At 54.5% G+C, this 9,819-nt stretch overlaps 1 protein-coding gene across 2 annotated transcripts in view; it reads right to left on the bottom strand.

Moving 5' to 3' along the window:
* Positions 1 to 4,251, bottom strand: part of PMEPA1 (prostate transmembrane protein, androgen induced 1) — a 52,434-nt gene extending 48,183 nt beyond the window's left edge. For both annotated transcript variants that reach the window (XM_067307825.1, XM_067307823.1), the window contains exon 1: positions 3,962 to 4,251. In XM_067307825.1, coding sequence (XP_067163926.1) covers positions 3,962 to 4,064 — 103 coding nt within the window. In that variant the 5' untranslated portion in view covers positions 4,065 to 4,251. The remainder of the gene's footprint in view (positions 1 to 3,961) is intronic.
* Positions 4,252 to 9,819: the final 5,568 nt, after the last annotated feature.

Consider the following 9,819-nt stretch of genomic DNA (forward strand, 5'->3'; position numbering starts at 1 on the left):
AGCGAGAACAAAGTTTCCACTTAATTGCAGCAAAACGGCCCTTGCGCGTCTCTCCTTGCAAGCCTCCCGCGCCAGGCTTTATCGCTGCAAGAGGAGAGATGCCCACGGAGGATGCACCATGTCACGGACCTTAAAGGACCCGATCAGGCAAACTGCGCGCCAAGCACGGCACCTCCTTACAGAGAGCAAATTGGTAGTCAGTTTTTACATGAAAACCGTGGCAAACAGATGACCTTTTTTAGCTAATTAGGGTTACCAAATCCCAACAGTTGCTATTACCTGAAACACGACCAACTGACATGACTGTGCGATGAGTTTCTCAGGAAAGAAGCTAGATTATAATTACTGTCTATTAGCGACGCTATGTATTTTGGTACTTCCCTTGGAAAGATCTCCTCACGTCTCCCCATTTATAATTTAGGTTTACAAATTCATTCTAAAGCTGGACTTACCTGGCCACCCACTGCCAGCCCTGGAGATCTACGAACACTGGTGTATTTAGGGAGCAGCAGCGAGGAAACCGGCGGGGGGACCACACATTTCTAGGACTCTCCTCCCCATGCCCAAAGCGGTCAGCAGGAGTTAGGCTAAGCTTCATTCAATATTCTGAGAATCTAGAGGCGATCCCAGACCCTATCTTGGGAATTCTTGGCTTTAAGGAAAGAAGTACAGTTGCTATTTATCACACGCTTTTCAATGCCAGTCCTCTAATAACCAGGATCCAAAAACCTAACACTAAATAAAGCGGGGGCAAACAAAAGGCTCATTGGAGGGGGTGGAGGGTTTCCACCGCCTTCCCAACACAGGGTAACAGGACTTATCGCGCCCAACTTCCTCCTCTGAATGTGCCCCCATGCCGGCCGAAAGGAGGAACCCACCGTATCGTGTCGCCACTCTGCATTATATATGATTTGAGGCGCCTCCGCTGCCGCGCGCGTCGCAGGACCCCGACCTGCCGCGCGGGACCCGAGTGCGCTGCAACGCGACCCAGGTGCTCGCCCAGAGGAGCGGGGGGAAGAAAAAAAAAAAAAAAGAAAAAAGTTTGACTATTTTCCCTCCTTCGCGTCCTTTAGCGCTTCCATTCAACGCCGGTTATAAAAATGCTAAGACGAAATCCCTGCCTGGGGGCAGGAAATAAAACGGGGTTTCCAGACCCCTGCGGTACCCGGGCTTTCCCGCCGGGAGCCGGGACCCCGGGGGCGGGCGGAGGGTGAACGCGGATCCAGCGAGCACGGGGCACCCGCGCGCTGGGGTCGCTCCAGGGGATGCCGAGCCCGGCAGAGCGCCGCCCACCCGGCGGAGACGTGGCGGCAGAGACCCCCGGGCTGGGCTGCGGCGGGGCGGAGGTGCCGCGGGCCGGACGCGCTCCGCGCAAAGACGCCTTAGCTGGTTAAGGCGCTCGCGGCGGCTTCCCGATGCACGCTCACCTTGCTTGGGGAAGCTGGGGGGGAAGGAGGGAAAAAGAAAAAAAAGAAAAAAAAGACAGTAAATCGGTGTTATGCAGTATTATACACCCTCCCCGAAAGGATCCGTAACTGCCATCGACACAGCGTCGGGAGAGAAGCGTATCTGCCAAAAAAGCAGTTTGCAGCGGAAAGGAGACGGGCTCCGCGGCCGAGCCATCTGCGTCTGGTTTGTTATTAAACCGAGGAATGTGAAAACCTAGAAGTCCCGGCCTTGGACGGAAACCCGCTCTCACGGTCGGCCCCACGCTGGCGAGCCCGGCGGCTCCCGAGCCGGCGCGCGGCGGAGCGCCAGCCGCGGGGAGACCCCGCTGCGCCCGCGAGCTCCTGCCGGTGCCCCGGCCGCGGGCCCTCCGTGCCGGCGCCGAGACCTCGGACCAGACAGGAGCCCCCCACCACCACCCCCAAAAAGCCCCATTATGGCCCCGAGCCGGGAGCACCAGGCGAACCTCAAAGTAGCATTGAGAAAAGATGAATAAAAATCAAGTAACCAGCAGGAAAAAAAAAAAAAAACCAAACAAACAACCCACAACCGTGTAAAGGGAATTTATCCCAGGGAGGCTCAACTCCGTCCCTCCTACCGAGCTCAGCCCGGAGGAGGCGATCGCGTAACCGACCCGGCACCGCCACCGAAGCCCTCCTTCACCACCCAGACGAGCCGATATTGCCAGCAACTTAAAGAAACCCACCCAAAAACGGAGCACGCGAGAGTAACAGCGAGGGGCTCGGGAGCCGCCGCGGCTGCGGGAGCACAGCAGTGCCCGGCAGGCCCCGCAGGAAAGGCCCCGTGTGGGAGGCACCCTCCGGGCCGGGACCTCCGGCACCACGCGGGGTCGGACACCAGAGTCCGGCAAAACTAGCGCGGGTTGGAGAACGACATCCCGCAACACACTTATCGCCTCCATCCTCCCCAGGGCTGCACGCGCAGGCAGCAACATCCGTGACGGGCACCTGCCCGCCACCAAGCCTCCGCACACGGAGAAAACGGAGAAGGGGAGGGGGGAAAAAAGCTATTTCTAAAAAAGCCAAGGAATAAAATTAAAAGATTGAGTTGTTCCAAGAAAACCTCATGCTGAGAGCTGGGCTGGAAGAGAAGCTTTTTTTCTTCCAAAGGCATTACACATTTTAATTCACAACTTTTACCATAACCATGAGCTTTGATCAGACACAAAGTAAAGTCTCTCCTCCTCCTAATTCTGCGGGACGTAGTTCATGTTCGTTAACTGGCTGACACAAAAAAGAGCCGTATCTTCATTATTTATACACTGCTATTGGTATGCACATCTAGCCCGGCCTGTTAAAGTCAAGGAAGAAGAATGGTCTATTCAGTAGCGGTAGCGTTAATAAAAATCAGGCAAATCCAGCTTAGTTCTGCCTGAACACGAATGAGATTAAATCAAGATTAAATGTGCATACAGTACAAAGGCTATGGTTTATGCTAAAACTCGGGACGAGCACATTTGAGGATGCACATGCCTACAGAGCTGCTCCAGGATGCAGGCACCCGGCGCACGCAGCGATGAAACTGGGGAAGGAAGGCAGACGACACAGGACAAAAACCACCTGAAATACCAAGGGACAGATGCTGTCTTTAAAAAAAAAAGGAGAGAGAGAAAAATAAATCGCTCTGCCACCCCCCTGCAGATAACGGGGACACTGCGCGGGCAGCGATGGGCATCGCCTGCCCCATCGCCGTGCCAGAAACCCGGGCTCAGCCAACGCCGTCTCCCAAGTTTTCGCTTCGGGCCATTTTGCATTAACCCGTTTAGGCTCCACGGCACTGAGCCGGGTGTAAGTGGGGTGGAAACCCCGCCACCCGCCCAGGCTGAGCTGCTCTGAAAGCCCTCCGTTTACAAGAAGGGGAAAAAAAAAAGGAAAGGAAAGGAAAGGAAAGGAAAGCACCATTTAGTCTACATTGCGGAGCAGCCAGCTCGCTTCCCTACCGCAGCAGCAACACGCTTTCCCCGCTCCTCCACGCAGCCCACTTCCAGAAGGGAGAGGAGCAAACACAGAAAGTAGTGGGTATTTGGGTCAGGCAACGCGCTCACGGCTCCTCTGTGCCGGTTGGGAAAATATTAATAATAAATTAAAAAAAAAAAGAGCCACCAGCAGCACGAAGCCCCGGGGTCGGGGGGGCAGAAGCAGGTTTTTAGCAGCCCCCGCAGCTCCCCTCGCCCCGGCAGGGAAAAGGCGATTCGCAGCGCCGCGCTGTGAGGCACCAAACGGGGCGATTTCCGCGCGAGGGCGAACAGCGCGGCCGCGGAGCCCCGCGGAGGGCAGCGGCGCCGCGCGGGGCCGCGGGACACGCGGGAACTTTCCCTGCCCGGGGGGGAGGTGAGGGGGGACGCGGCGTCCGCGCCCGCGGAGCGACCCGCGCGGCCGGGGCCGGCCCGCCGCGCACGCACACACACACACGCGCGCGCGCGCAGACACGCGCAGCCCACGCGCGGCGCGGGACACGCGTGGCCGCCCGGCGGGGCGGGGGCGCGGGTACTTACTGATCTCCATGCTCTGGAACAAAGACCTTTTGCAGTTGCATGTGCAGGACACATTGGGCTGAATAGCTACGGCCGTGCTGTTCAGACCCATTAAGTTATACATTTAAAAAAAAAAAAAAAAAGGAAAAGAAACGTTAAAAAAGCAGCAGCGGCGGCGGCGGGAGGCAGCGGCACAAAGAACTTCACGCCCGCCGAGCGCTCTCCGGGCAGCGCAGCGCGGCGCAGACGGGCTCCTCCTCGGCGCGGGGGGAGGGAGCGAAATGCAGCTGCGACCAAAAATTGGAAATAAAAAAAAAAAAAGAGCGCGACCGGGGAGAAGAGCGGCGCGGCGCAGCGCCCCCCCGCAGCGGCGGCGGCGGCGGCCCGGGCAGGCGGCGCGGCTCGGCTCGGCGCGGCGCGGCGGGGCCGGGCTGGGCTCGGCGCAGCCCCGCGCTTTTGTGGGTGGCGGCGCCGCGGCGGAGCGGCGCGGAGCGGAGCAGCGGCGGCGGCGGCAGCGCGTCCCGTCCCGTCCCGCCCCCCCCGCGCGCTCCCCGCCCCCCGCGCTCCGTCAAGGCCACGGAGACGCGGCCGCGCGCCGCCGGCAGCCGCGGGCGGGCGGCCGTGACGTCAGCGCCAGACTGGGGCTGCCCTGCCGCCGCCGCCGCCGCCGCCGCCACGGGGGGGGGGGGGCGGGGCGCTCCGCGGGCGCGCGCAGCCCCGCGCCTCTCCGCTCCGCTCCGCGCCCGCCCGCAGCGCGCTCCGGGCGCCGCCGCGGTTCCCTCCAGCGCGGCTTCGTGGGGGAACGTTAAAAAACATATATATCGGTTAATTTTCATCTCCGGCCCCGAGCGCTCGCGCCTCGAAAAGAGGCCAGCGCCGGTTTCAGGGAGCGGTGAGGGACTGACCCGCGCACGGCGCCTTCCCTCTAAATTCCGGTTTAATTTTTAATGCATCACCTGCAGGGACAAGGGCCCCGCTGCCCCCGTCCCTCCCCCCGGGAAGAACCCGCCGGCGCTGGGACAAGGCCGTCGCCGACCCGCGGGAACGCGGCCACCGGCTCCGCCGGGACGGGGATCGGGCTCCGCGCGGGCCGGGGGTCACCCAGGCCCCCGAGGCGGATCAGGACCCCCCGGGCAGCAGGTTGGGCCACCCGGGCCGGAGCGGGCCTGGCTGCAGAGCCGCGTTGCTCCCGTCCTCGAGCGCGCCGCAGGCCACGCGGCTCCCTGGCTTCTCCTCGGTTCGGCTCTTATTTCACAGCAGTCTCAAAAAATGGAGAAATTCCCATTTTTGTGTCAAACTGCCTGCAGCCCCCTTCACTTTTTAGACAGGTGAAAGGAAAAAAACTTCGTCTCTCCCCTGAATGCTTAAGCCTGCCAAGTTTTAGTCAAGACAGCTTTTTCTTTTTCTGGGAAGTAAACCTGTGAAAATAGGGGTTTATAATGAAAATGCTGAAACAAGCTTAACTATAGTGGTGCGAAGTAGCTGCTATAATACTTGGTGAATCCTGTTACTGGGAGATAAAGACAGCTTCAGTTATCTTCTAAGAGAGCATATTTTCCCATAATTCTTGATAGCTATGATTTAGTATTTGGAAGCATTTAAAGAGTCCTCAATTGGGCCTATGCTCCCTAGAGATGCTACCATGAATATTGCACTATAAAAGGATACAAGCTACGAATACCACATGTAAAACCAGAATCTGCGGCAAAGCTGTAGAAATCATGGAAGATGGACGGTGTGAAGAGTCAGGCACAGTGTTACTCATCGCCAAGTTTTAGCTTTTATTTGCCCCCGTAGAAAATGGGATTTATCTCCACATGCGTATTTGCAGAATAACATTAAATAAGGCTCTGTGCTTTACAAAGACTCCTCACGGCCCCGTCTAGTCCCGTGGAAAATGCCTAGAGAGAAGGAACAACGAATTGCCAGGTTGTTTAATCTTTACTCTTTGCCACTTGACAGATGGTAACTCCCAACAATTACTAATCCAAAAGAAACACGGAAAAGGATCTTGCATCACAGATAGAAATGAGCTCTAGGAAGTTTGTGGTTCCTAGTGCTGAACGGATGCGAGTTACCGTTCGACAAGGGATGGCAGAGAACAGCCGCTCGGTCCCGCGGGTGATCCGGGGCCCTTCCCTGCCCGACGGGAGGGATTCGGGGAGCACTGCCAAGCGCGACGCTAGCGGCAGTGCTAGCGTACAGGATTGGGGCCAGGAGAAAAATAAAAAAGCACCGTTTTGAGGTTATTTTGCATGAATTTTATAGTCAAACAGTTTTTAGATCCTGGTGGCTAGGTCATATGCAAACCAGTGGTATGATTTCTCAGACATTTGAGCACCCATAACCCCTACTGCAGCCGCTGGGAGTTAACAGATATCATAAATTCCACGAATCATGGGTGTTAGAGATGACTTCAATGTGAAATCAGTCACTCAGATGGTACAGTTTGAAAATTTAGGCTAAGTTGCTTACCAAAATTACTTGAAAAGAATCTGTCCTAAAGCTGGAAACAAATTATTTCCAATCCTATTTGTATTTCAGTGTTTATTTCCCTCTGCCTCAGTTTCCTCATCTGTAAAGTGGGAGCAATAATTTTTATCTCCCTTTTGTCTTGGCTCATTCAGGCTGGTATTAGAGTCTGAATTCCTTTTGCTCCGGGCAAATTTCTAGAAATGTTTTATGAAAATACACAGAAAAGTTATACCTGTTACAGGAACGTGGAGACTTTGAACTTTGATTCTGAGGCCTCAGAAAGACCAGCTCAAAAGTTAACATGAGGCATGCACAGACTCTGATGACAAACGCCAGTTCAGATGGCTTTATTTGCCAACCCGCTTTTACCATTACTAAAGCTGGAAGCATTTTTTCTTTTCAGAACAGCTGGCAGCTGACGATCAGAGACCCTTTCCTAGGGGAGCCCGCTTGGCTGGCCAGAAGACATGATGGGCTTGTGAGCCAAGCTCAGGCCACCAGCTTGCACCTAACATAGCCCTTCACACTTAAAATATGTAGCACAGTCATAAATAAGTCAACGTTAGCAACACACGTACTCACGTTTCAGCGATACCACTCAGCAGTGACCTGCTAGCACGCGTCTCGCCATTAGCTGTTCAGCCCTCCAAGTCCCCTTGTCCAGGTGGACTGGAGCGCTATGCAAGCGTGTGTAACCTTATTCTGGTTCACATTTGATTCAAAATTATTGTATCTTAAGGCACTCACTTTATGGTACATCCTTAGATGGCCTTAAGCAAGTAAATGCTGCTTTAAGTAATACATTTTTCCTGTGTGGCAAGTCAGTTCCCTGACTAATGAATTATAGAGTCTTTCTCTCTCTGGCCCAATGAGTATGTCATTACTTTTTATAAAATGGAAGAGTTTCGCCCAACAGCCCAGAGAACAGATCTGGCTGCGTGCGGAAGAGCAGGGCATGAGTCCCCGTTCACACGGGACGCGCTCAGGTAGGACGTCCCACCTACCCCGCTGCTGGGGACGGGCGCCGGGGGAGCAAGCGCCGCGGGCAGGCGTCCCGCGTCCGCCCCGGCAAGCACAATCGGGGCAGTGTTGGCTGAGCAGAGGAAGGGCCGGGGCGGCCAGGCTGCGGGTCGCGGCTGAGCCGCAGAAGAGCTGGCTCCAGCAGTGGAGAGAGGCATCCACCCGCTCCCTGTGAATCAGCCGCCTTGTTCTAGGGGGAGGTTTTACAAGTTTGCAAAGCTTTGGTGGATGAAGGCTCCAGTTTCACATGCAGGCTGCTGCAAGTTTACACATTTTCTTAACCTTTCTTAAGAAAAGAGAAAAAAAAAGAAAAAAATAACTGTTTGCAAGTCGATGCTGGTTTAAAAATGCACTGTTTACCACTATCCCAATTTCATCTGAACTACTCATGCAGCTTTAAGAACAATCAGCATTTTTCCACCATGATTTAAGAACAAATAATTAAAGTCATCCCAGATGGGCTTGTAAAAATTAAAGTACACCAGCTAACTTTAAATGATTTATTCTGTTCTTTGTAATAATTCTATGCACTCTCCAGACTACTGCAGTTTGTCAGAGTTTCTTCTGTACAAGCACTTGGCCAATGTGATAATTCTGGAATATACTTTAGTAGATTTTGGCACCTGCATTCTGTCATTGTTCATCTTTTTTCAGTTTTATGTTCTTTGTAGAGATTCCTCTAGTAGTCACAGGACGAGTCTGAGCCCGTGAGCTCTCAGTTCATTTCCTGGTTTTGACACAAACTCTTGGGGTAATCCGAGGCAATTCTGTGCCTCAGTTTCCACACACATGGAAAGGGAGGCAGAGGAGCTTCATCAATATTTGAGGTCCTTGGACAAACTGCATTAGATGAACACATCAATCTGTTCTGGATAGTCTGCGACTATAATACAATTTCACTCATTGCAAGACCAAAAGTCAGTCATTTCCCTACGCAGTCATGTTTAAATCTTTGCTTTTATTCTTCACTGCAAACACTTCAGCATTAGTTATGGATTTGAGCAACCCTGCATAATCATTACACTGCAACACTAAGTATAAATTCATAAGATATAATTGGAAAGAGAGACCCATACTACAAATAAGTAACCTTAAGAGTCAAATCATTCTCTTCAGAAAGTGGTTGAGGCATCTAAGGAGAAAAACAAAAGAAAAACTCACAACTCCCCAAAGATTTGTTAACTAAACAGTTGTCCGTTAAAGAGACCAAATATTTCACGGCATTAGTCTTTGGATTAATGTTAAATCGATACACGCTAACGCAATAGGGCAATAGTTACCATGGTGAATAATTCTATATTTATTTTCAAGCAAGCCTTATTTCTAACATTTCCAGACATGGTTTCCACTTTCTGGTGACTAACCTTGTAAGGTTTTTTTTTGTTTTTGTTTTTTTAACTGTTTGGTACCAGAAACTCCAGCTTTCTCCATGACAATTTTAACAAGATCTCAGCCACGATAAAGGAGAACAGTGCTGGGCAGGGACAGGGATGCGCGCCAGCTTTAGCTGAGGGCTTGTTTACCTTTGGAAGTTAGTACAGATTAATCTCAGGTATCACCTGAAGCGCAGCAGCCACAGTGAATCAGTTCTTGGGTAAGACAGGCCCTTGCTGCTGTCTGAACGCCAGGCGCGTTCTCCTTTGGACTTCACCCGTTTGGAAAGTGTTTAACAGCATTTAATGGCCTGCCTCGGACGGCTGCCGCCCGGGAGAGCCCGACCACCAAACGCCCGCTTATACCTTGGCTATTTGCTACCTGCCCGTCCTGCCTGCGACGCGGGGTGGACGGTCACCCCGCAGCCGTGGCCCCTCGCAGCCTCCCCGGGCCTCGCCCAGCCGGGACCCTCCGTCCTCCTGCTCCCAGCGCCGGGACGACGGGACCGGGCAGCTCCCGGCTGCCTCACGGGTGCTTTTTTGGCTCAGCCCGGGGATGGGGCCGTTTAGAAGGTTTTGCTCCCAACCAGGAGGGCTAAAACATCAGTGACTATTTGTAGTGACAGTTTTCTAACTGAAGCCACCAGACCGCTGATTCCAACCCATTCTGCCTCACCTGGGCCTGCTATGCTCGTGCTGACGTCACCGGGAAGCCGCCCCCCCCCCCCCGGCTTCCCCGGAGGCGCCGTGGGCAGCGCACGGCTTCACCACGGAGCAGCGACCGCCCTGCTCCCGCCGCTCCCGCCCCGGGAACTTTTCTTTTCCCCCTCGCACCCACAGCGGGGACCGGCAAAGCCGGGCGGGAGCGGGCGGCACGGAACAGCGCCAGGGAAGCGGAGCAGCCCGGCACCGCGCAGCCAGACCGAGAGGAGCCGCCACCACCGCCGCCGCTTTAAACCGCTCCAGACGCCCCGGGGGCGGGCTCCAGACGGCGCTGACGTCACACACAGG

Source organism: Apteryx mantelli, chromosome 18 (genome assembly GCF_036417845.1).
Source record: "Apteryx mantelli isolate bAptMan1 chromosome 18, bAptMan1.hap1, whole genome shotgun sequence".
Classification (NCBI taxonomy): Eukaryota; Metazoa; Chordata; class Aves; order Apterygiformes; family Apterygidae; genus Apteryx; species Apteryx mantelli.